The 26743-nt window shown below is 31.6% G+C and overlaps 3 protein-coding genes across 6 annotated transcripts; 2 read left to right on the plus strand and 1 right to left on the minus strand.

The window, feature by feature from the left end:
- The first annotated feature begins 5015 nt into the window (after positions 1 to 5015).
- LOC103498166 (transcription factor ABORTED MICROSPORES) lies at positions 5016 to 9864 on the plus strand. 3 transcript variants are annotated; one of them, XM_017046836.2, is made up of 9 exons: positions 5016 to 5318; positions 5430 to 5548; positions 5633 to 5821; positions 5893 to 5971; positions 6064 to 6132; positions 7652 to 8359; positions 8535 to 8825; positions 8944 to 9120; positions 9282 to 9864. In XM_017046836.2, the coding sequence occupies exons 2-9, from the start codon at positions 5457 to 5459 to the stop codon at positions 9492 to 9494; spliced, it is 1818 nt and encodes a 605-aa protein (XP_016902325.1). In that variant the 5' UTR covers positions 5016 to 5318; positions 5430 to 5456; the 3' UTR covers positions 9495 to 9864. The 3 variants fall into 3 exon arrangements, with proteins under 3 accessions (XP_016902325.1, XP_016902326.1, XP_016902327.1); XM_017046837.2 differs by having other exon boundaries at positions 5024 to 5300; XM_017046838.2 differs by having other exon boundaries at positions 5024 to 5190.
- A 3012-nt stretch (positions 9865 to 12876) lies between these two features.
- On the plus strand, positions 12877 to 16771 carry LOC103498167 (geranylgeranyl transferase type-1 subunit beta). 2 transcript variants are annotated; one of them, XM_008460677.3, is made up of 11 exons: positions 12877 to 13210; positions 13809 to 13884; positions 13962 to 14020; positions 14206 to 14345; positions 14739 to 14794; positions 14882 to 14958; positions 15064 to 15109; positions 15263 to 15387; positions 15659 to 15726; positions 15806 to 15893; positions 16314 to 16771. In XM_008460677.3, exons 1-11 carry the CDS (start codon positions 12989 to 12991, stop codon positions 16461 to 16463), a joined length of 1107 nt encoding a protein of 368 aa, XP_008458899.1. In that variant the 5' UTR covers positions 12877 to 12988; the 3' UTR covers positions 16464 to 16771. The 2 variants fall into 2 exon arrangements, with proteins under 2 accessions (XP_008458899.1, XP_008458898.1); XM_008460676.3 differs by having other exon boundaries at positions 12884 to 13210; positions 16302 to 16771.
- A 3614-nt stretch (positions 16772 to 20385) lies between these two features.
- LOC103498168 (uncharacterized) lies at positions 20386 to 22532 on the minus strand. Its single transcript, XM_008460678.3, has one exon. It carries the CDS (start codon positions 21753 to 21755, stop codon positions 20784 to 20786), a length of 972 nt encoding a protein of 323 aa, XP_008458900.1. The 5' UTR covers positions 21756 to 22532; the 3' UTR covers positions 20386 to 20783.
- Positions 22533 to 26743: the final 4211 nt, after the last annotated feature.

Consider the following 26743-nt stretch of genomic DNA (forward strand, 5'->3'; position numbering starts at 1 on the left):
AAAGTTTCAAAATGTGAGTTTTGGTTTAAGCAAATATCTTTTTTAGGCCATGTGGTTTCTAAAGATGGTGTTTCTGTTGATCCAGCTAAGATAAAAGTTATTACCAGTTGGTCTCGACCTTCCATAGTTAGTAAAGTTCGTAGCTTTCTGGATTTAGTAGGCTATTATCGACGGTTTGTGGAGGACTTTTCTCGTATAGCTACTCCCCTTACTCAGTTGACCAGGAAAGGGGCTCCATTTGTTTGGAGCAAGGCCTATGATGATAGTTTTCAGAACCTTAAACAGAAGCTCGTTACTACACCGGTTCTTACTGTACCTGATGGTTCAGGGAGTTTTGTGATTTACAATGATGCTTTCAAGAAAGGTTTGGGTTGTGTTTTAATGCAGCAAGGTAAGGTCATCACTTATGCTTCTCGTCAGTTGAAGAGTCATAAGTAGAATTACCCTACCCATGATTTAGAGTTGGCAGCAATAGTTTTTGCACTGAAGATATATATAGAGACATTATTTGTATGGTGAGAAGATACAGATCTTTACGGACCATAAAAGCTTGAAATGCTTCTTCACTCAGAAGGAGTTGAATATGAGACAGCGAAGATGGCTTGAATTAGTAAAGGATTATGATTGTGAGATATTGTATCATCCAGGTAAGGCGAATGTGGTAGCTAATACCTTTAGTAAGAAGGTATCACATTCAACAGCACTCATCACCAAACAGGCCCCTTTGCATCAAGACCTTAAGAGAGTTGAGATTGTAGTATCAGTAGGTGCAGTCACCTCGCAGATAGCTCAGTTGTCAGTGCAGCCGACTTTGAGACAGAAGATTATTGTTGCTCAGTGTAATGATCCTTATTTGGTTGAGAAACGCCGTCTAGTAGAAACAGGGCTAGCTAATGGGTTTTCCATATCCTCTAATGGTGGGCTTTTGTTTGAGAGGCATCTTTATGTGCCAGCAGACAGTGCAGTTAAGTAGAATTATTGATCGAGGTTCATAGTTTCCCATTTTCCATGCATCCAGGTAGTACAAAGATGTATTAGAATCTGAAACGAGTTTATTGGTGGCGTAATATGAAAAGAGAGGTGACAAAATTTGTCAGTAAATGCTTGTTGTGTCAGCAGGTTAAAGCACCAAGACAGAAACCAGCAGGTTTATTACAACCTTTGAGCGTGCTAGAATGAAAGTGAGAGAATGTGTCTATGGATTTCATTACAGGATTGTCTAGAACTCTGAAGGATTTTATAGTGATTTGGGTTGTTGTTAACAGGCTTACGAAATCAACACACTTCATCCCAGGGAAATCCACTTATGCTGCTAGCAAGTGGGCACAGCTATACTTGACTGAGATTGTGAGACTGCATGGGGTGCCAGTATCGATTGTTTCTGACAGAGATGCCCGTTTAACTTCTAAGTTCTGGAAGAGACTTCAGGCTGCCATGGACACGATATTAGATTTCAGTATAACTTTTCACCCTCAGACTGATGGTCAAATTGAGCGTTTAAATCAAGTTGTAGAGGATATGTTGCGAGCTTATGCATTAGAGTTTCCAGGTAGCTGGGATTCTCACTTACATTTGATGGAGTTTTCTTATAATAACAGTTTTCAGACTACCATTGGCATGACACCATTTGAGGCTCTATATGGAAAATGTTGTAGATCCCTTATTTGTTGGGACAAGGTTGTTGGACAAAGATTGATGGGTCCTGAGTTAGTTTAGTCTACTAATGAAGCGATACAGAAAATTAGAGCATGTATGCAAGCAGCATAGAGTAGGTAGAAAAGTTATGCTCATGTGATTAATATATCATGCATCATCATCAATGTAAACCAGTCATCATCATCAACATACTACCAATCATAAACATAATATCAGTCATCATCATCAATCATCAACATCAACACATTATGTATCTTAGCTACATCAATGCATAATGGAAAATTACATGCAAGCTCTTAACTTTAATTCGAAGGTCTAGTAGGAGAATCTCTTACCTAGAGATTAGCTTAACCAAGTCCTAATAGCAATAGCCAAGCTTTCCCAAACAATGAAGTCCTAAATAGTAAGGGAGAATACTAGGTTCAATAACTTAATTAACTGTTGCCCTGAGGCCCAAAACCAAATAGTCCAACTTACCCAAAGTTGATGTTGAATCCAATTCAACCTTGATTGGGGAGAAATCAGAGTTCTCAGTTCTTCCAATTAGAGCTAATTGAGCCTTCACGAAAAATAACCTAATTTAATCCAAAATTAAGTTATTTTGGGTCCAAAAATTAATATCGGTTGGGCATACCTAAACCCTAACCAAAAACTTACCAATTTAGGTGGAAAAATAGCTAAATATGGGTGGGCGGCTTAGCTAAAGAAAACGGCTCGGGTGGTGGCTTGGAGGGGCGCACGCGGCTCACGGTTGAAGGAGGAGAAGGCTCGGCTGGGTCCTTGCGCGTGTTGCTCGAATGTATGCAAATAGCTCGCGTGCGGCTTGGGTGTGGCTCAGAGACGACTTGGAGTTCGTGTGACTTGCGAGGGTTAACAGCTGGGGTGGTTTCAACTTGGCCGACGATCGATAACTACACGGTGAACGACAAAGACGAACGAAGATTTGTAGTGTAGGCTTCGACGATTGGGCACGACGGACGCGAACCGAAGATCATAACAGTCGACATCTATGAGCGAAGAAACGAACGACTTGCGACGATGAAATTGGGCTCGGTAAGGTGGATCAACACGAAACTTCGGCTAGGGTTGACGACAAGGTCTGATGGCGGTGGAGGCTCGTCGACGGCGGAACAGACAGCGAGTCTTGGTTGAAGTTTGAGAGGTTAGGGTTTCTTGAGGAAGGAGAAGATGAATAGTAACCTCACGCATCACGAGGTACTATTTAAAGAAATAATATTTTTATTTTTTATTTTTTTACTTTTACTTTTACTTTTTCCTTCTTTTCTCAATCTTTTCCAACTAAACCAAATAAATCTTCTCTTTCTTTGTTAAATACCAACCAAAACCCCTTTTTAAACTCAAATACCTCTCTCCTCAATAACTCTTCTCATCAAATCTTCTTTTTATCTTCCCAAAACAATATATATTCTTAAATAATTATATTATCTTCATAATATAATTATTTTAACTTTAAATTCAATTAATTATATAATCATATACATAATTAATCATAATTCCCTCGATACAATTCTCTCAACCACAATTCACCTAAAACAACCAATTTTAATCATAAATTCCAAATTTAAAAATAATTAATTAGATATTTTTCTAAAATATCTAATTAATTCTAATTCCTACAAAATCAATAATTTCAAAAATTAAATCAAATAACACCCAAAATAATTTCGAAATTAGTCAAAATTAAACTTATAATTAAGATTTAAAGTTACCTTAATTTGGGGTGTTACACTTTTAGTTTAAATTGGTGATTTAAGACTACCAAAGATACGATGAAATTTTATCTTTAATTATTCACCCCAACGTGTTGTTTCATCATCCAATTCAAATAGACTAATAGCATTTGAAACAAATATCAAAATTTAAAAATATCTTAAAATAATAATAAGGCAAAATACCTTTTTAGTCCCTAAAATTTGGGGTTAGTGTTTCTCTAGTCCATGAATTCAAAAGGAAAACTTTTTTTCCTATGTAAAGAGCAATCTAAACAAAGTTTAAGCTCAATGAAAAAAAGTCTCATTTTGATTTATTTACTTTTAAAACGTGTATTTCATATACCTTTAGGTTCATATACTTACGTTTCTTCAAAGTACTTTTGGTTATTTTGGTTTATTTTTCTTCTTATATTTCATCTTTTTCGACCACAATTTTAAAATAACAGAACACTCGACGAATCTCTCAATCCATAATTCTGTAGTAAAGAGCTTGCGTTGTATAAAGAAATTTTGTCATGTTTTTGAACATAAAAGACCAAAACATTTTTTTTAAAAAAAAAAGTTCATAATCTAAAAAATACATTTTAAAATACATGAAATAAAAAGAGAAAGACAGAGAAAGTAGACAAACTAAATCAATGTTTCGAACAATTTATAAATTAGACTAATTCGTTCAAATTATTATAAAAGCTATAAATAAAAAATTAAATAGTTACCAAACAAAGTCAAAACTAATACCAAACAGTGATGCGACAATAATCAATCACATATAGAATCTCAATCAAAAGAAATAAGAATATATGTGACAACATGTGTGGCTACTTTGATATATAAAGCATGTAGATGTAAGCATGTTTGTAAGTACCTTAAATTGTTTGGATATATATACAATTAACACAATCATCACATCATGACATATTAAGACATTCAGTTCTATGTTAAGAGTAGTTGAAGTCCTGAAAGAAGATGCAAAAAAAAAAAAGCACTTTTCATTTCTGAATTTTTAGAAAAGTAGGGTAACAATTTAGTTCATGTAGTTTTATTTTACTGATGTAACAATTTACTTTTAATTTTGTAACAATTTAGTATATAAATTAATTTAGCATACGACAATTTAGTCACTGACGTAATAAAAAAGAATTCATCAAAATATTGTATTATGTAAAAATAGTGAGCCCTATGATTGGTTTATTTACGTAAAAATCTAATTAAACCTTAACACTAATGTCTAGGAAGACTGAATGTTATATTGTTATATATAATTTAAAAACTAAATAGTTATATAAAATTGAAAATACAGAAAATAAATCATTACACAGAAAAGGGAAGGGAAGTTGAGGAGTAAATTGTCAGTTTAGTTTAGGGAGTACGAATAAATTTTAATGTAGAATTAAAATAAACTTAGCAAGGCAGTTAGGGTATCTTAGGTCATGCAATCTGTTCCTCCTACCAACTCATCTACATGTTTCTTCCTTTAATTTATAAAAAGAAATATATCCTAAAAAGCCTCTCTATCTCTCTCTCTCTCTCATGCATGGAGTGAAATTCACCTACCAAAATTTGAACTAAACAACCAAAATTATATAAAAAGAAACAAGTGTAGAACAAAAAGTATAGTACTACTTCTACTTCAGCTGATCATTGTTTGTATTCATCTATTTCTCTCTTTGTTTCTAAAGAAAAAAAAAAGGTGGCAATTTGGTTGGCCATTGGTCTGAGTTGGTGGGTTTTGTCTGAAACTTTTGAGGGTTATATGATGCCATTCTCATGGTCCAGTTGTTAACTATTGCTATCAATTGAAGTACTGTTTTATCAAATCTTTTTAACCCTTTGTTTTTTCTTGGAGAGGATCCTGTGCTATTGTCTTCTAGGTTCCGATGTGCCTTTGAGGAAACTGTTTCATTCAAATTTGTACATAATTCTCTTTGAGTATATGATTCTCTGACCAAATCTATCTATTATTGAATGAGATGTTTCTTTTTGGTATGTTGAATGTTATAATTTCTAACTATTCTCTACTTTTTCTAATAAAAAATGCAGGCGATTCTAAACATAGCCATTGTCATCATGCAAATAAACCTTGTGGAGAGACTAAGACCCCTTGTGGGTACTAAAAGTTGGGATTATTGTGTTCTTTGGAAATTGAGCCAAGACCAAAGGTTAGGTTGAGTTACTACTTTATTCTCTCTCTCATTCCTAATCTTATTTCTCTCTTTTTCCTTTTTTTTTTTTCATGTTTTCAGATGTATTGAATGGATGGATTGTTGTTGCGCTGGGACTGAGAACAATAATCAAAATGGTAGTGGAGAAGAAGAACTTGTACTTCCTGTTTCTCAAGTCATTCAATGTAGGGACACTATATGTCCACACCCAAGAGCTAGTTCTTGTGAACTTCTTGATCAGTTGCCATGTTCAATGCCACTAAATTCTGGGTATTCCATTCACACTTATCATCTCCACATACCCAATCTCTTTGATCTCTCAGATGTTCTCTGTTGAACAGGGTTTATATACAAACATTGCTAACAAATGAACCCAACTGGCTACTCTTCTCCAACGCCGCCGATTCCACCGTCCTGGACGTGAGTAGCATTTGCAAGGAACATTACCATATATTACTACATACATGTCATTGCAACAAAAAGTTACACTTTTTTTCTTCATCTCTTTGCAGGAAACAATGGTGACCAGAGTATTAGTTCCATTTGCATTTGGATTAGTGGAGTTGTTCGCTGCTAAACATGTATAGACACACACTTCTAGTAATCTCATCTCTATATACACTATCTAATCACTTAGGCTATCGGGAGAAACATTTGATTTCTCCTTTTTGTACCTTCTAGTGATTAACTTATAAACTTACATAACCTAATCTTACATTAAAACCATTAAATTATTATTAAATTTGTGTAATTGAATATTTGATGTTATTCACATGGATTTTATTGGTTTAGAAATTTGATTGTCCCTAATATATTTTATTCCATATCAAAATGTGAATAAACATATTTATAAACCTAAATATATCATTCACGTTTAGATTTTTTTTTTCTTTTTTAATATATACCGAATTTGTGATTTCTTTTTACCAAAATTTTATCATTCACATGAATTTTATTTCAATTTTGGGTTTTTATTTTATTTTTTGAATCAAAATTGGCTTCTGTATTTTATTTTTTTATTTTTTGTAAAAAAATTACCATTCACGATCTTTTATCACAACTTTATTTGGTTTTAGTTTTTATTTGATTTTTTTAATCTACTGTTATTATTATTGGGTTGTTTTCTAAAATTTGATTTTTTTTTTTTTTTTTTGCAATTTTTCTAAGGTTTGATTTAAGATTTAAATCTCATGTAATTTAATACTAAACTATTAAACAAAATGTTCCCTATCTTGTATGACTTTAACCATAAATGAATATAAATTTTCAAAACTAAAAATAAATAAACAAAATCTATAATTCATTTTAAAAGAAAAACCTCAAAATTTCTAAAATTCACGTTCAAATGCCATTTTTTTCATTTTATTTAAATTGGAAATAAATTAGATTATTCTAAAACCTCACCTCAGAATCACCAACCACAAATCTAAATTTTTTAAAAATAAATAAATAAAATTAAGATTTCAAATCTAAATTCCCTCTCTCTTTTCTTATCTTTTCTTTTCATTTTGCTTTTAGTTTTGTTAACTCACTCATCCTATTTTTTAAAAAAAAAAAATCTTTGACTAATTTACTCTTTCAATTTTGTAATATTTGGTTACATTTCTCGTTTTCATTATGATATCTTTGTCTCTTTTATTTTGGTAAAATCTTTTTGATAGAACTATGTTGAAAGTATCTCTTCTTTTTTTTTTTTTCTCTCTATTTTTTTAAATAGTAGACCTTTTTTTTTTCTTTTTCTATAATGGTAGACATTTTCTCCAATTTTTCTTACATTTGTGGTACATCTTTTTTTTTTCACGTCTTTAAACTATTTTTCTTGTTTAAAATTCTAACCTTATATTTTTTACCATTTTTCATTCTCAGATTGAGAGTTAAATTAAAAGGCCTTTTCATATACTAATCATTTGTTAAAAGAAATTGAAATGATAGTTTTAGATATATTAGAAGTAGGTTTTTAATTGTAATAAAAGTAGTTTATTTTTAATTTAAAGTTTTCTAATTATAAATATAAATATTATTAGTTTGTTTGTACTTAAATAAAAAAAAATTATGGGAAAACATTATTATTTGTACTTGACAAATTCTCTGTTCTTATAGGCATCTGAAGATCAACATGTCATAGATTTTGTTACAACTCAATGCAACGTTTGGATGGAGCAAGAAGCCGTTGTTGATTCAAGCAACATGGAAACAAGTTTTTGCGTTGATGTAAATGCAGCAAATGGAATGCAATCAAAGCCATTTGTAGCAGATCAAAATGTTGTTTTAAGAGATCCTGAAAATCAATTTGAGGCACCAGGTTCAGTCACACTAACATTAGAAAACACCAATGTGGGTTATGACATCTCGTTAGACAGAATCCGCCTCTGCAATTCTCCTATGAACTTGCAACGGTTCAATTACAGCCCAGAAAACAAAAACAAAAACGAAATCTTCACCGAATGTTCACATGATTCATTCCTCATTGATAAGCAGGGAAAACCTTACAAGGTTTCAGCTGAAAATGAGTTGGAAGAAGTGGATACGATACATGCAAACACTCATGGGCAGTTCAAGGAGAACATGATTGAATATAAGGAGCAGCAACGGGAAGAAAAGGACTTGGTCAAACATGAAAATGGAAGGTCTGATTCAATCTCCGATTGTAGCGATAGGATTGAGGACGAAGATGATGCAATCGCAAAGTACCGCCGGAGGACAGGACAGGGTCCTCAATCAAAGAACCTTGTTGCTGAGAGGAAGAGAAGAAAGAAACTAAATGAGAGACTGTATAACCTACGAGCACTGGTTCCCAAAATCTCTAAGGTGATTGATTACTATTAGATACATGTTTGGATTTGGGAAATGAAATCAAACTACTTCCCTAGCCCAATCAGTTTAACATAATTGCTCTCATAATTCGTTTGAGTTAAATATATTCCAAAATAACAAATTATTGTTTACATTATCTTCTAACAAATAGTTTCCGTGAATTTCTCAGATGGACAAAGCCTCAATACTTGGTGATGCAATTGATTTTGTGAAGGAGTTGCAAAAGCAAGTGAAGGAACTACGAGATGAACTGGAAGAGCATTCAGATGATGAAAATGGAAGGACAGGACTTCCAGGAAGCAATGGAAACTACAATATTGTCCAGCTACCTGAGTTTTTGAGCCACAATGATAAAGCTCAAAATAGTTACCATATGGGAGTACTAGGAAGTGGAAGTATATTGAAACAAAATCATCAAGACACTGAAGGTACTAGTAATGACAAGACTCAACAGATGGAGGTACACATTAGAACTTAATTGTAGGAAAAAGAAACTTTGCATGTCAGTACATATGTATATTTCCTTTTATATAATGCACTACAGATGCTAAAGCATAAGTGAAAATAAACAATTGCAGCCACAAGTGGAAGTAGCACAGATTGATGGAAATGAGTTCTTCATAAAGGTTTTTTGCGAGAAAAAGCGAGGTGGGTTTGTGAGTTTAATGGAGGCGTTAAATGCTCTTGGCTTGGAAGTAACAAATGCAAATGTGACAAGCTATAGAGGTCTCGTATCTAATGTTTTCAAAGTTAAGGTAAGCAAACTTTTCTTGTCTCAAAAAATTTCATACCTTCTACAAACCGAAACAATAAATCAAACAAGCAATTCATTCAAAACTAGTAAACAATTTCTCAAAACTACCCTATAAGACAATGATTCAGCAATCATTCTTCTTGACCAACATTTTGGTGACAGAAAAAGGATAGTGAAATGGTTCAAGCAGATGATGTAAGAGACTCATTGCTGGAGATAACAAAGTACCCATGTAGAGGATGGTCTGACATAATCAAGGCACCAGAGTGCATTGGGAGCCACATGGATTACCAGCCCCACCCCCACCCCCACCACCACGAGCATTCATTTCAAGACAAAGCTATCGATTCACGCACACATCTCCTTGATGATTAATTCCCAATTCTTTTTCCCTCTCTGTACTTGAGCAAAAGCACGAAATACAAAACGATATTACAGGAAATGTCCAACCAGTACCAAAATCAAAGTAATCTAGGTTAAAGCAATTGTAATCACATTGGATGTTTGGTTCTGATCAATGAGAGACTAGGTATTTGATTGAATAACAAATACCCTGATTAGGTTGGACTGGTTTACTTTATGCACTTGGGACAATGAAGGATGTCTTACATCTTTTCTTAACTCCCTTGTTGCCTCCGCTTACTTCTTCACATTTCATCTGCGATATAGAAAGTGTAACTAAGCCTACTTCAATATGATTTAGTTTTAATTCTAAAAATTATCCTATAAATGCTTCTTGCACTAATGTTTGTTCTTTTTTCTTTTTTTCTTTTTTCTTTTTTTTTTTTGGTTATTTTCTCTTTTCGAACACATTTTTAATATTTTATTCAACTTTCACAACCAAACATCTTTTGTAATTATAAGGAATAAGAATTTCAGAAATGTTTTTGGTAGTAGTTGATTAAAAATTAAAATACAGTGTGGATTATGAGTCTATAACCATTAAACTGAAAAACAAAAAAAACAAAAAAAATATGATAATCAAATAGACCCTTAATCAAATATATAGTCTTATGATATAGTATATAATGTGTTTAACTATGTTGTGTTTGTGTCCAAGTTTATCCACAAAGTCATTACTTTATATTTCTTTATGTAATACGTGGAGGTGAGGCAAATTCAAATATTAACCTTTTAATTGAGTTTATTTATCTTGATTATTTGAGTTATATTCAAATAAATAATCTTAGATCAGTACTATTGCTTAATATTTAATATTAATATATGAGTTAAGTACAAATTTTTGTAAGTGTAATTAGGGCTTATTTTTATTTTTCATTTTAGTGTTTAAAAGTTTCCAAAAAGCTTGTATTTAGTCATTTTTACTTGAATTTAATTTGATTTCATTGATATGGTTTCATATGTTTTAATTTAATGAATTGTATTATTATATGTCTGATTTTTTCTTTTACATGGTTACAGATTTTGTTAAAGTTTAGATATGAGTATACTACAATGAAAGAAAATCATAATGGTCCATGAAAATTTATCAACGAATTTTTTTCTACTTCTAAAAAAACTCTTAAACCATTGTGTTAAGATTTAGAATGCAACTCTTATTATAATAATAAAAAGAAATTAGTGTAACTTGAAAGTAATATATATCATAGTCATTATCTATTTAATTTTTAATAAGCACATATTATGATTATCTAATGAATTTTCTAATTTAGAATTGTCCCTCTATTTTAATAAAAAAAATTGAATGGGAGTCATGAACACACCTTATTGTATGAATGAATAAAACAAAATCAGAATCATTTGATATGATAAAAGTTTGAAATTCAAAATTCTTTTCAATTGAAATTTAGGGAAAAAAATTGAAACACAATAATGAAAATATAATATATGTATATAGAGAGAGAGAGGGACATTCTTCATCTAGAATATGGGTTTTTTTTCCCTTTTTGTTTTCTTTTTTTTTCAAGCCTTCCTCTAAGAACCTTTATTTGTTGGGATAAAAAGAAAAGTAGAATTGTGATGCAAGTTTAACTACATTTTACTAAAGGAAAGTGATGAAAATGATTTATCTACATCTTTAGTTGCACTCTTCTTGAGATACTCTAATTTTCTTTTCTTTCTCTTTTCCTTTAATCTATTTTGTTATTATTAAAAAGAAAAAAAAACCTTGCAAAAGCCAAATTACAATTTTGAATTGAATTAAAAACTAATTGTGAGTATTTGGGACGCTAATTTGAGCTCTATAATTTTAAATAAATATATTAGAATTCGAAATCGGTGTATGTTTCCGGTATAGATTTGTTTAGTTTAAACTTCTCAATAAATATGTAAAAGGAAAAAAAAAAAAAAGAAAAAATAAAGCCATTTGATAAATGCATAAATTCCAATCGCGAATATGGTTGAAATTAATGAAGTTGAATTATTTAACATCAACTTGTGAAGTTAGTGGACCAAACAACAAAATTTTATAGAGATTGTTATATAAAAATTAAAAAATTTAAATCTTTTGTTTAAAAAAAATCTAAAGATAACTATAAAAGTTGCAATTAAAAAGAATATCATAGTCCATTTTTAGTCCCAAAATAAATTAGATTGTCGAAATGAGTTTTGGTCAACTATAAAGATTTTTTTTTATAAAAAAATAAACAAAAAGAAAAAATGAATGGCAAAATCCACCCACATAGGATGGCCTAAAGCAACATGGCAGAGTTTCCAAAATGTCAAGCATGGGTAAGTCATAAGTAATTGAATTACAATGATGATTAGTCCAAGGGAAGCCAAGAATAAAACCATTGATTACAAAGATCTCTAATAGAATCAATGAAAGCTTGAATGTCATTTGCAAATCTAGAAATGTTAATCAAAAGGTTTGAATGAATTTTGTAATCATTTCGACCTACAAAGGGGAGATGTTGACTTCAACAGTATAAGAAATGTCATTAAACATGATAACTACTTTAGAGAGCTCCACAGGACTATCATAGGAAAATGACTCTCCAAAGCAAGCATAACATCACCATTCAAATCACGAACGATAGCTTCGATACTCACATCACCATACATGATAATTGTATCAAAATCCACCTTATACAAGCTAGGGGTAGGGTTGATTAGGGGTGAGCATCGGTTGGTTCGATCGAAGTCAGTGTTCCGACCAAATTGCCACTAAACTGACCAGTCGGTTTAATAAATGTTCAAATCTACCCCGACCAAGAAAGAGTACAAACTAGTCATTAGTCGATAAATTGATAGGTTTAAGCCCTTGAAAATTTTTAAAAATGTTGTTGGTTTGGATTTGTTTCCAAACCGACACCAACCAAACACCTCTTATCTCCAATCTTTTGTCTTTGGTTTAGTCGGTTTGGTTGGTGGTCTATAGTGCTCACCTTTAGTTTGGTCAATGAGGGGTCTCCTTAATGATAACAAGAAGACTAACCCCATTAGCATAGTTACCACATATAGTCGGTCAATAGGTTCCACTAAACTCATAACCCACAAAATATGATAAAAATTTAAAGAGGCATAACCATAAAATCCAAACGATTGTGTTTATGCCAAATGACCAGACACAATAAGAGCTATGATTTAGACATCTAATGGATCCAAGATGTCATGAACCTTTCAAAGATGTGAAATAACAAAATGCACATGAAAAAGTGAGACCGAAAAACTAGAGAGATCAAGTATATATATTTATTTCTCTTGTAATATACCAAAGAGCATTGATACTCTACTTAGATGCACATTGATAGTTTATTTTGTTATATAATTATTAATTAATTTGAGAAATTATTTTAAAGATTTTGAAAAAGGAACTAAATTTCTAATTTCGTTGAAATGGAAACCCAAACATCGCACTTGGCAACGCAGTGAAGGCAGGAGTCCTCCGGTCCTACGGAGGCGTCGCCATGGATTCAGATTCGAGCCTGCTTGAAGATTCCTCCACTCCTTCTCCTTCTCCTTCTCCTTCTCCCTCTTCTTCTTCTGGTTTCGACAGAGATCGTCATGTGAGGTTCTTGGAGATGATGTACCAGTTGTTGCCTTTTCAATATCAGACTCAAGAGATCAACCACCTTACGCTTGCTTACTTCGTCATCTCCGGCCTTGAGCTTCTTGGTGCCATGGATCGTGTGGGTACAATTTTCATTTTCTCTCTCATTCTCTCTCTATCGCGCTTTTCCTGACCTGAATTGACTTTGAAATTTGGATATGTCTTATCATTCAATGTTTAGGTTTCCTCTTTCTATCCCTTTGTTTGTACCCAATGCTGACTGTCAATTAGAATTTTGAAATTCCTAATGTTTTCTTTCTGATTATAAATTTACTCTTCGTTATCGGTTGCGTCTAAAGGAATGTGTGCTAGTTCTTTGAGCCCATGAATTGCTGTGAAAACAGGAAATGAGATGATTATGAATTTGAGGGGTGGGGGTTGTTCCGAAGAGTTTCTTAAGCTCTTGTTCGAGTTCTTGTATCTACATTTTGATCGAACTAGTTGGTTATTCCTTATAAATCTATCCTACCCTTAATTAATCATGGTAGCGGTTTTCATCCAATTAGCTGCAGAACCCTTAAAATGATGAGATGACAGAATGCTTCCTATTAACATGTTTTTCCATAAATTACCTTAATTTCCCTATGCATTGATTATTTCCTTAGCCAATGTATGGTGTTAAAATACCGAAGCTTACTTGAAAAAGAAAATAACATTAGATATTTGAAAATTTTTAGGTGGACAAGGACAAAATTGCAAATTGGGTCTTGTCCTTTCAAGCACTTCCTACAATCAAGGCTGAAAACCCCACTGGTATGAATTTCTTGAGAAAGAAAGTATAAAATTTATATGGTGAAAGTGCCTTGTAATTAGCTTTGGATTCGACGCAGGAGAATTTTATGGATTCTGCGGATCAAGAAGTTCTCAGTTTCCTCCAGGGGAGAATGGGGTATGATAAACACATTATGCACAAAGCTCCCTGTTGGATCTCTGGTGATAGTATATTAATGTTTATGATTTGTTTCCTCATGGCACCCAATATCTGCTATTACTTTTGGGACATACAGTTAATGCAATGCAAATGAGACCTCTACGTATTGTTTTTAATAATAGTTGATTTATTTCTGGTTATAGGATTTAATTCACAACGGTAGTCATTTGGCGAGCACATATTGTGCCCTTGCAATACTGAAGGTTATTGGTTATGACTTCTCCAATATTGACTCTGAATCAATTGCAATCTCAATGAGAAACCTTCAACAATCTGATGGGAGGTATTCTTTTCAAGCTTTTATGTTCATTGATTAATTGATCCAAAATCAGTTAAAATTGATTCTTATAATCATTGGATTGGATTATTTATCGGTACCTCTTACATCTATCCATAATTCAACTTTAAATGGGTATGACTTAATGTAAAAGGTTGATATATATTTAAAACTTTGTTTTGAACAAAAAACACAAGGTGTATGTATACTACTGCTACGACTGTTGGTGAACCTTCTAAAGTTAAATGTTTATATATTATAGTGGAAATTTAAACTGCAACGTGAGAATTGGTTTTTATCTTAGATCCATGTTCATTATTCATCATTTAATGCTGACACATTCTCTGCATTTTTTTCTCAAAACTTTTGGTGTAACAATTTTGAATTTTGTTTTGACAGCTTTGTGCCTATCCATATTGGAGCAGAGGCTGACCTTCGGTTCATCTATTGTGCTGGTATATGAAAGTTGTTTGTGGCTTTACTCCTAAATTATTGGAATATTAGTGGAAATATATTTGTGATGCCATTTATCAATTACCCAGCTGCAATCTGTTATATGCTTGAGAATTGGAGCGGGATGGATAAGCAGAAAACTAAAACCTACATACTGAACTGTCAGGTTTGTTTAAAGAATGACACAATGTTGACGTTTGTGTGTTTATTATGTTGTCCTCCCACAGAAAATAATAATCATCTCAATGCTTTTGTAATGACTTTCTTGTAGTCATATGATGGTGGCTTCGGGTTAACTCCTGGCTCAGAATCTCATGGTGAGATTGACAATACTGTTGATTAATAAATTTGATGCCTGTGTGCTTTTATTTTAACTCATAAAATCAGGCCTAGGATTGATTGTAGTTGCCAGTGTTGTTCATTTCACCAAGTTGATCATTATTTACGAATGGTTGGATTTAGTGACACAGGCGGTGGAACGTATTGTGCTATTGCGTCTCTCCGTTTAATGGGTTTCATTGAAGATGATCTTCTCTCCAGAGACAATCCTTCTTCCATAATAAACGTCCCATTGTTGCTGGAGTGGTGCTTGCAGGTTCATTTTCATCATCCTACCACTACAATAAAAGAGTTTCCAATACTTGGACGTTGTAATGCTTAGAAATTGGCTTTTACTAGAAATAAAGAGCCAAGGACAGATTGGAAACAAAGACATATTTATGAAAAATAATTTCTAACCCAAGGATAGATTGGAAAAAAAACATATTTATGAAAAATAATTTTTCCACTCTTGGATTTTCCTAAACTTAGTTGCTTTCTTATGTCAACATTTATTTCAACTATTTATCGGTGAGTTACCTATGTAGAAACAAGCAGCTGATGGAGGATTTCAAGGTCGACCTAACAAGCCTGCTGACACTTGTTACGCATTTTGGTAAGGAAAAATGTAGATGTGTGACCATTTTTTCAGTACAGTATGGGAATTAGTTCTTGACAAAGCAATATTGTGGTAGGATTGGATCTACCTTGAGGATTTTAGGAGGCCTCGATTTCATAGATAAGAAGGCTTTGAAGGCATTTTTGTTGACGTGCCAGTCAAAGGTAGTATCACTTCTCTTTACCTTCAGTTTGCTTTCATTCTTAAAACAAAAATTCAAAACTTTCCTGTGGATGAGTCGTGAAAGCAGAGTTCTATAAGCGATATCAATTTTATGATGCCTTAGTCCCTACCCTTTGGACTAACTAAGGGGGTATTTGAGGTATTGAATAAAGTTCTGAAGTCTGGAGTTAATATGTTGAGTGTGGAAGCTTGTGCCTAGAGTGCATAGTTGTTAGTTGAGGTTTATTGATAAATGTGCAAAAGAACGAAAGAAAAGAAGAACTTCTGTAAACGTGCAAACTTCAACAGTGAACATTGTTGAAGTTGGTGGAGTTCAATTATTTAACACTGACTTGTAAAGTTGGTGGATTGAACGCCCCTTTATGAAGTTTGTTAACTTTTTGTCATAGTTTTTCTTACAGTATGGTGGTTTCAGCAAGTTTCCGATGGATTTTCCTGATTTATATCACTCCTACTATGGATTTACTGCTTTTAGCCTCTTGGAAGAGCCCGACATCAACTCTCTGTTTGTTGAACTCGGAATAACAGATGTTTCTGCCTGGAGAATCTAACTCAAGAATGTTTGTTCGACATTGGGATGAATCATTTTCACTGCTTTGCTGGCTCGATTATCATTCATTTCCCTCTTTCTAAATCTTTCACTTAGCCTACACAACTTATTACAAAAAATGTAGAGTTTGATCTTTAGCTGTTTACCACTCCAGATAGAGCTTCATCCAGAATCCTGGTTTGTATACTTTCTAAAATACATGTATCCCTTCTTCTGATTGTAATTTTATATTTAAGTTTTAAACACAAGATCTGGTTTTGATCCTATGTTTCTTTAAGTTCAAGTAAGCGATTATATGTTTTTTCAGCATTGTATCGGTGCCAATTTATTCATACTTAAATATTTGGGCATTGTACATGAGAATACATGTTTTACTTCTGATGTCAAGGGTATCCATTTTCATTAAAACTTGTATGTCTATGTTAGAGCAAGAAGCTACTGACGAAGGAGGTAACAGAAACAACCCACTTTGAATTATTATAATTCAATCATTGTTATAGAGCTTCTATTGTATTATAATTGGTTTCATGGTGTCTACCTACTTAGTCATTAGTTTCCTATGAGTTTCTTTTTAACACTTAAACGTTGTGAAATCAAGTAGGTTGCCTCAAGAAATTAGTTGAGATTCGTGTAAGGTTGATCGAATATTTACAGTAATATTTAGATGTATTATAAGATGTATCTATTTTTGTGTAAGATGCACCTATTTTTGTGTGATAACCGTTAAAATATGGTTGTTTAACAAAATATCTGCAAAAATAGTCATTCTAAAATTATTTGCAAAATTGGGGGTTGTTTTTTTGTCTTATTAAATCCATTCTTTTTTAAGACCGAACAAAGCAACATGAAGATGCTAACATTATTTAAGATTAGTACTATATATATTATATCTTAAAAAAATTATTTAAGATTTTCACAAAATATACATACACAAAAGAAATGAACATGCATGAAATACGCACTTTCTACCACTCACATGAAACAAATATTAAAATATTTCAAAAAATATATATAATTTATAATTAAATACAACGTGTTACTAATTTAAATATCTTTTCGTTAGCCTGTTTACTATTTCCTACACAATCTTCCATTTTCGCCTTATCACGGTGTTTACTATTTCTTATTATACTAAAAATAGTAAATATAATCACTAACTATGACAACTCATTCGTTCAACTCTCCAAGTACTCCTATAATTTTTTAGTGTTTTGCTTCGCCAAAAAATCATTCACAAGAGCCAAGACTTTGGTTTTAACTTTCTTCATATGAATGGTACTAAATCATGGTGAAGTTGATTTGATTATGATTTTGGTCACTTTTAACTTTTACATTATTGTTTTATAAAAATTCAATTCAAAATTGCTCTTATAAAAATTAAATTCTTGTTTGATCTAAACTTCAATTCTTTTAATTCTTAAAAGTTCTAAATGTTCTAATTTGTTATCCAAGTTGTGATTTTTTTTACCAATAAAGGGAAGAAATGTTTATAGGTTTTTGTTAAGTAGGTTTTCAAGAAACAACCCCAACATTTTTCACACACCTTCTAGTTTTTAAGCCAAATTCCATACATATCTATCTATTGTCATGGGACAACTACTTTTAACTCAAATAATATTATCACACTATGTATAGTTTTAAAATAGCCTCTCTAGTTTAACTAACTTTTATTTAAAATATGAGCGCAAAAATTCCTAAAATTTTTAAACAAAGAAATCACGAAAGTGCTCTCTTTTTTTTTAAGTTAAAATACTATATCGTCTATTTTTGCAATTGTTATACTGAAAAATAGCTTATAAATTGTTTTTGCTTTAATTGAATATTAGAATATATAATTATATTTAGAGATGATTGCAAATATAGTCATCAAATTCAAAGTAATTAAGTATATAACAGCATTTTTAAAATATTGCAAGTATGTAAATATCTATCAAAGTCTATCAATAATTGATTGATAAGAATCTATTATTGACAAACCATATTGCAAATATTGGTCTAAATCATACTATATTTGCAACTTTTTGAAAATATTGTTATATACTTATTTATTATTTCTAAAACTATTATCATTATAAATACCCTTATATTTACTTCAACAAACAAGAATATAATTAAGTATATTTGCTTTACCAAGTATGTTACTTACTTCATAACTATTAACTTCTTACTTTTACTTCTAGAATTATGAATAGTTGGGTTTTCTTTCATCACATCTCTAATTATTTTATTCTTTCATTTCTTAAAAAAAATGCAATAATGCAGTATGACAAAGAGAAGTGTAGAAGCAGAGTCTGAGTTGGCTTTATCCTAACACTTACCAAATTCAAAATCAAAATCTCATAAAATAAAATAATACATAACAAAAACATTACAACCTGAACTAACAAATGTTTTGTTATTAAATCAACAATTATATGCCTAGAAACCGAAACTTTGACCCTTCAAATGATGATAAATGTAATGTCCATCGAACTAGGTTCGAATTGACAACAAAAATTTCTTTAAAAAAATGATGGTATTACTCTAAAAAAGAAGTATGAAAAATCGAAAGTAAAAAAACATTTTGAAAGGGTATGGACCAAAATACAACTATACAAATAATACTCAGATGCATTCCAACATCACCCACACATTTTTATGCAACCCTTCTCACCATTCATATAAAAGAAAAATACTAAAACATTCTTAAGAAAAAGAAAAAACAAAATTTATCACATGACAAATTAAGATCAAACAATTTCGTGAAATGCATAGATATAGATGATGTTGTATATCTAGCTAAGTAGTAATTTTCATAAAATATTATGAGCAGACATGTGGCACTAAAGTTGAAGAGTCATGATTCATCTATGGACATATCAGCTTTAAAAAAATAAGAGAGATAAAAGGCAATGGGTGTAATGATTCTCTTCAAGGGTGGGGGCACCAACAACCTATTCCGACAATACATTTTCACGAGCAATTTCCCAACTTTGTCCTTTTAAGTAACCAAAAAAAAAAAAAAAACCTGTCCAGCTCTTATCCATCTCTGTCTCTTTGTTCTGAGTGGTACTTTTTCAAGCCACGTACTGCTAAAAAATGTATATATATAATAACCCTTTCCTAATTCATCTATGTATTTGATGAAGAAAGTGTAAAGACAAAGACCTCTTAATCCTTTGACAACATTAGTACTGTATGTTATGGTAGAGTTATAGTTGTCAATGTTGTATTTGTGACAATTATGTTTATGGTTTCTTATTTTTCTTTTTCATAACACCTTTTCTTAAAGTAAGATTTGAGTTTTTGATAATTATTTGGTTTTGAACTTTTTTGAAAATAAAGGACCGCTTCATTGAAGGCAATGAAATGGGAAAACACAACACCTAAAGGAGATTTACAAGAAAGATATCCAATTCTAAAGGTAAAAAAGAAAGATAAACTATAATGAGTTAAAGGAATCTCCAATTTACACTAAAGAAAAGTATTGGTACGAACTACGTTCTTAAACGCATTATTCAACCATTGCTTCCACCTACTGATTTCCCTTACTTGGTTATCTATCTTTTAGTAGTGTTTTTAAAATTCAGTCCACACTTTGAAATCCTATGATAAAAAAATATTTCGGTTTGGGAGTTTAACTAACAAATTCAAAAGTTTTCTTAAGAAGATAAAATCAAAATTATGAGAAAACAATGCCATTTTTGAAAACCAGCTAAAACTCCAAATGTTTTCTTAAAGAGGAAAAATCAAAATTGTGAGAAAAGAACACAATTTTCAAAAACCAAATGGTTATTAAGTAAGGCTTACTTTATTTTTTCTTCCCTAACTTAGCTCGCAAATATAAGTAATGTTTATAAGTTTAATTTTCAGCAACAAAATACCAAAAATCGAATGGTTATTAGACAATCCCATGCATTAACTTAGAGAAAGAAGAGGAAATATACAGTAAAAGAGCGTTAAATTCAAAAGAAGAAAAGGATTTTACAAAGCTCCCTTCTACCCCAAAGTTTCAGCATTACCATCGGTCACAAGAAGACTTAATAGGTATGAGACAAGCTTAGGAGACATGGAGATTGAATAAAACAAATATCCCCTCAAGTCCATCCACCAACTTGCATCAGCCCCACCTCCCATTTCTCAACATCATTTTTCAGACAAATTTTTAAGATAAAGTCAAAAAAGGTAATTGCAATGCACCAAGATTAGCTTAGCCTACAAACTCTCACTCTTAACAGCACTTCAAACCAACAAGTTTAACCCAACAAAGAAGGGGGTTAAAGTTTAAAAATTAAAAAAAAAATAAATACCCATTTCAACTTTGGTGAATCAATCCTAATGGTTAGATTGGCTTCTTGTTGATTGATGAACTGAAGGTTGAAGGTGAAGATGGCAAAGGAAGTACCTGTGAAGAAGTGCTTGAATGATACTGTTGCGTTGTACATTGATGATAATGGTGATTCAGCTCCATATCTTGGTTGCTGTCAACAACAATTGTAATATAAGATTTGTCATAGTCCTCTTCATCTTTAAGTAACTTCTCCGTGGAAGCCGTAGTTCCTGAATCTTCAACAAACTCTTTGGGATTATCATGAACCCCTTTCTCAGCTGCTTCAAGTAACTTCCTCTTCAGTTTCTCCTCTGCTTCTTGTAGAAATTTGAATTTTGGAGGTGGAGATGACCTTAACTTGTTAAACTCTGCATCTGAAGCTGATTCAAAGAGAGGATTGAATCCATGGGGTTTATAAGAATCTGCAGGAGTAAGAGGTGGTGTAAAAAGAGTTGGAGAAGCTAATGGAGTCAAGTATGGAGTCTCCACAGTAAGAAGCAAATCACTCAAACTCCTACTTTTTGATTCTTTCCCATTCTTATCTACTTTGGATTTACCATCTTCAGATTCTAAATCTTCCTTGGTTTCTTCTATTATGGTGAAGAGAAATCTTGGTGGCCCTGAGAGACTTTGAAGCCTCATAAACTCTGTCTCTATGCCATCTTCTCCAAAGGGTTTCAGTAAGAAATCACTGTTAGTGTGCATATTAAATTGCCCTTCAGCTCCATGAATCATTGTTTCTGAAAATCTTACTGATGAACTTAGATCTTGAGGATTCAAAGCTGTGTGGCTCAAAGAAGATGACCTTTTCCAACAAAACATGTAAAAGAGCTCTCTAGCTGGACTACTATAATCATTCTCGACATCTCTGTCCGTGAATCTCTTCTTCCACCATAACAGATAATAAAGCTCAGCAACAAGAGCCAAGAAAAGACAACCAAATATCACACTCAAGCCAAGTCCTACACTACTTAGAGATTTCATCTTCCTCCTCACAATTACATCAGGCAACCGAACTTTCCAACTACTTCTTCTACTACTCTTCGCAAAACACAAGAAACAGAGAATCTCCCATTTCACAAAGAGAACACAAAACAAACAACCTCAAATTGTCACAAGCAAAGAAACAAAAGTAGCTTCAAAATCCTCCCACTTCCCAGTATACAGTTCTTACCAGCAATTAACCATATGATGAATCTTAACCACAACTTACAGGGAAAGAAAACACTACTACATCATCAAGAAATCAAGAAAAAGAACAGCTTCAAGATTATCGAACTTTTAATACCAATGACAGAAGAAAAACTCCCACTACATTAAAATAAAAGTAAAAAAAGAAACCCACTTTTGTTTCTCTAAGAATCACACACTTTCAATCATGAAACATGATTACAAGTACAAGCTTCTCTTTTTCTTTTGAACCTAGAATCAATTAAACATACCCACAACTGTTGTGGTGAGAATAGCATGGTTGGAGGCAGAAATAAAAAGACCCACAAGACTTCAGTAGGTTGAAAAAGGACAATTGCTGCATTCCACAAACTGGAAAACCAGTGTTGTCTGTTTTAAGGTGCTGAAGAAAAAGGGGGAAATGAGAGGGGAATTGCAAAAGGGTGGGGAAATGGTGGATGCGGGGTTCGAGGGAGGCTCACATGGGACCAGAAACATATGGAATTTTGCTCAGCTGTTCTAATTTATTACTCTATTTTTTCCTTTGTTTCTTACCTTTCTTCTTCCTTTGGGAATACAAAACCTATTGAACCCTGCGCTTCCTTCAACTCATTTTGGGCCTTTGGGGTTCGGAGGATACAATATACGAAAAATTACTTTTTTTTTATTATTATTATTATTTTAACTCTCAAATTTTAAAAATATATCTCTTTAATCTTGACATTTATAAAAATAGATTTAGTTTCACAAAGTTTTAGTCAAATATCTTTATATTTTTATTTTAGATAATTATATGAAATTTTAAAATTAATAAAAAAGATTTAATCGTTTCAATTTAAAAAAGAAATTATTTTATTTTAAATATCATATAATTATTTATTTTTAAGAAAACCAAACCAACAATACTTTTAAGACCTTTTAAGAATTAAACAGGAACATTTTCTATTTCTAAGTTTTGTAACGAGGTTTAAAATGATAGATTTAACAAAAACTGTAAAGTCCTACTTTCGTGTAAATATCAATTTTAAATAGTTTTGTAACACTTTGTTATGTTTTATTGATTATGATAAAATGGAAATGTTGATTGGTCGTTCTATAGATGTTGAACCCATAAAAATGTGGAGATATTGAATTATCAACAGAAATTTAAAATCGTAGATTTTAATCGGTTCCTAGGTTCTAGAATATTATAATTTTGTCCTTATTTAATTTTGTTTTAATTTAATGTATAAATGTCAAAATTTAAACTTTTAACCTTTAATTTTTAATGAATATTTACTATCATGTCTATGGATTATTGTGAGGAAAGCAAATAATTATAATCAATTAAATTTGTTGTTTTTTCTATTACTGTTTAAATTTATTTTTAAATTTCACTATATGACTATTTTAAATTAATCAATACTTATGGGTGTAAAATGTTAATGTGAGTTTTTGTGTGAGGTTAAAAGCATAAACTTCAGAACTTAAATATTAAAACTTATGGATTAAAGTAAAAGTAAAATAAATAAATAAACAAACTTAAGACAAAAAAAATATACCATCTTTCTAATTTAGGAATCAAATACAAATTAACTCCCACCCAAGTTGTAAAGACAACAAAGATATTTTTCTCTCATAAAAGTAAAACAAGGCAAAATGCTTAACATAAAATATTTATTTATTTATTTATAAAATATAGTATTTTTAAAATACTGAGCGACATCGACATTTATTAGCTTCTAATTCATTACTATATTCAAAATCTTTCATGTTAGATAACTACTATGTTTCTATTTAAAATATTGTTTTTTTTTTTCTTTTATCTAAAAGCACTTGAACCAACAACTATGAGGTTGAGGATCAAATCTTCATATCAAAGTTGTCTAATTCTCTACTTTTATTCTCCTTGAAAATGGGATTAACAAACTTAATTAAAATTGGTTTAAAATTATTTCATGAAAATTGGGAATTAAAATTGAAACAAAAATGTTTTTTAGAAATTTCAAACGGATCAAATTAAAACAAAATAAGGGATTGTACCATATTTATATCCTTGAAAACTTTACAAATGCAATTTTGTTTAAAAGATTTTGAATTAAAAAAATTAAATAAGAATTTATTCCCAAATCTCAATTTAAATTATTCACATGAAAATTGTACTTACAATTAAATGCATTCTTTTTTATTAGAACCAATTTGAAAAATCATTTAGAAAATTCCAATTAAAGCCAATTAAGTAATGGAAATTTGAAAGTAACGTCAAATTTGTTTTTTCTTTAAATAATGAAAATAAATAGTGAAAATAAATAAATGAAATTAATAAGTGGTGGGACCCATCACTTTACCATTTCTTTTCTGGGAAAAATTCAAATTTTACCTAAATTCTGAATTTTGTATTAATTTAATATCTTAAACTAACAAATGGACCAATTTACATCCTAACCTTCTTTAAATGTATCAATTTACACCTTAAACTTATATATAAATATATCAATTTAAATTTTTCATTGTGTTTTACTTAAATACACTTAAATTTGAAAGTTTGACTTTACATGTATGAAAGTACATAATTTAAATTGATGTATTTATGAAAGCTTAACGTTTAAATTGATACAACTGTTAGTTTATGTTGTTGCACTTCGGTCTTTACCTCACGGCTCGGTCAGTTCAGCGAACTGTTATGTAGGAATTAGAATAGCAACAACAAAACCGATTAGTACTAGAACAGAAGTTGCAAAACAAAAACGAAGTTAATAGACGGCTCAGTCATGGAACACACTTTTTTTAAGACGTTTCGCGGCTCTACTCTAGATTGTGCAACGGTCATAAATTTATGGTGAGAACACTAAAATAACATATATATATATATATATATATTATCTTTCCTCCCCTCACATGGAGATATAGACATATCCTCTTTTGTCTATCTTCTCCATCTTTCCAAAACTTGGGTACCCTACGGACCCAAACTCATTTATCAAACAATAAGTATAAAAAGGGACTTCCACCCTCAAAATTAATCAATGTGAAAATGCAATTGAGAATAAAATAATATTATAGTTTTCTTTGACAAATTTTTCATCCAATAATCCCCACTTGAAAATTTTTTACTATCAATTTATGATTTAAATTGATGGAAGCTTCAAAAATTAAGGGTTCAAATTAATAACAATATTAGTATAGAGTTTAAATTGATTCAACCTCTAAAATTCATACGTGTAAATTAGTATTTGCCATATTTTTTTCATCTTCTCCACTATTCTTCACTCTTCCTCTTCTCCTTCTCCAACTTCTCAAATTTCTTCTTTCACCATTTCTTCTTGTTTAACCGTGGAAGTTGCAATTGATGCTAGGATTTTTGTCGTAGTCACACTCTACAAGGGTTTTGATCGAAAATGGGCTTCTAGAAGATGATGGGTTGTTAAATGAAAATTTTGAGTTAGCAAATATTTATTATTATTTTATTCTAAACATGCATTCCCACATTGCTATAAAGTCTCCTTTATAAACCCATACATTCATTCATAGGTTTAGGCCCTAAAGACACCCAAATTTTGGTAGGGAAAGGAGATAAGAAAAAGTAGGTTTGCCAATATCTCCACGTGCGTCGCCATTGATTGGGCGTGGTGAGGAGAGGAGATGAATAATAATATAATATATTTTTGCTAAAACTATCTTTAATTTTTCACCTATAAAGGTTTTTGTAAATCGAACTTTCCAAAACCGAAATCGTTTCAAATTAAATGGTAATTATCAAACAACAGTTTTTCTTTTTATTAAGACCATTGGAGACTGTGATCTCCCCACTTACTATATATATGGGTCTCACCCTTCTCAAAAGTACAGAACACAAAAACGATTTCTTTCTCTCAAAAGTTCTTTCATTTTAGTATACGAGCATTTTTGGAGTGTCTATTTGAGTGTTGAGATTCCGATTAGTTTCAGTGCAAAACTAGTTGAAGAATATGGTTGTTTTATCCTGGAACGACGGGACGACCAAATCTGTTTTCACAAAAGAGCAGAGTTGCGAAACGTCTTAAAGAAAACAAGATCTGTAACTCAACCTTTTTCTAATTTATGTTATGTTTTGCAGTAGGCGTTTTGACCAAGTGTTATGACTAGTACGCTAGTTGATCAGTTGGCGTTTTGATCAGTAGGCGAGGTGATCATTTGGCTACTTAACCAGTATGCGAGTTAACTAAAGAAGGCATTCTGACCAGGTGAGATACCAACAAATTAGGTGAGATATAAGGCAAGAAAGCATGTATTCTCTAGGCATTCTATCTAGGCGTTACGGTTTCTCAATGCATCGTTACTTCTCGACGAATTGAAGCAACGTGGGTTCTGTTCGTGGCTTGATGTAGTGGCCCTTCGTAGAAGGTTTCCACAAAGTTCGTTGGAATTTTCCTTTTTCACTTCAATTCTCTCGTCTTTAAATGTGTATTGCTTCCATTTCTTTACTTTACTGTTTATTCCCCATTTGTGATCTCAAGCTTCTCTCTCTTTTTTTTAATCTTATGTCAATATTGAAAATTTTCTTCTTCTCCCTTTTTTGTTCTATCTCCATTGAGCAGAAGTTGAGATCAATCAATTCAAAGGGAAAAGGAGAGAAAATGAAAGGAAGAAGTTCGAAGAGTTTGAGAGAAATGAAGGTGAAGTAGTAGAAAGTTGGAATGGGTTTTTGAAGATAAAATTAAAGTTATAAAAATGATAATGATGAGAAGATAATAATAATGGTAAATTTTCATAAATATAACAAAACACTAAAATATTTGCGATTCGTGGAACAAAATCGAAAAGCCCATGAAGCCAATAGAAAA

The sequence above is a fragment of the Cucumis melo genome, chromosome 9, assembly GCF_025177605.1.
Source record: "Cucumis melo cultivar AY chromosome 9, USDA_Cmelo_AY_1.0, whole genome shotgun sequence".
Lineage (NCBI taxonomy): Eukaryota > Viridiplantae > Streptophyta > Magnoliopsida > Cucurbitales > Cucurbitaceae > Cucumis > Cucumis melo.

What these genes read in the sequence shown, in the direction of transcription:
- LOC103498166 (XM_017046836.2), top strand. Translation starts at nt 5,457, where the DNA reads ATGCAAATAAACCTTGTGGAGAGACTAAGACCCCTTGTGGGTACTAAA. An exon ending in ACAAGACTCAACAGATGGAG is followed by an intron (nt 8,826 to 8,943) that starts GTACACATTAGA and finishes AAACAATTGCAG; the next exon opens with CCACAAGTGGAAGTAGCACA. An exon ending in CTAATGTTTTCAAAGTTAAG is followed by an intron (nt 9,121 to 9,281) that starts GTAAGCAAACTT and finishes TTTTGGTGACAG; the next exon opens with AAAAAGGATAGTGAAATGGT.
- LOC103498167 (XM_008460676.3), top strand. Translation starts at nt 12,989, where the DNA reads ATGGATTCAGATTCGAGCCTGCTTGAAGATTCCTCCACTCCTTCTCCT. An exon ending in TTCTTGGTGCCATGGATCGT is followed by an intron (nt 13,211 to 13,808) that starts GTGGGTACAATT and finishes GAAAATTTTTAG; the next exon opens with GTGGACAAGGACAAAATTGC. An exon ending in TTCCTCCAGGGGAGAATGGG is followed by an intron (nt 14,021 to 14,205) that starts GTATGATAAACA and finishes TTCTGGTTATAG; the next exon opens with GATTTAATTCACAACGGTAG.
- LOC103498168 (XM_008460678.3), bottom strand. Translation starts at nt 21,755, where the DNA reads ATGAAATCTCTAAGTAGTGTAGGACTTGGCTTGAGTGTGATATTTGGT.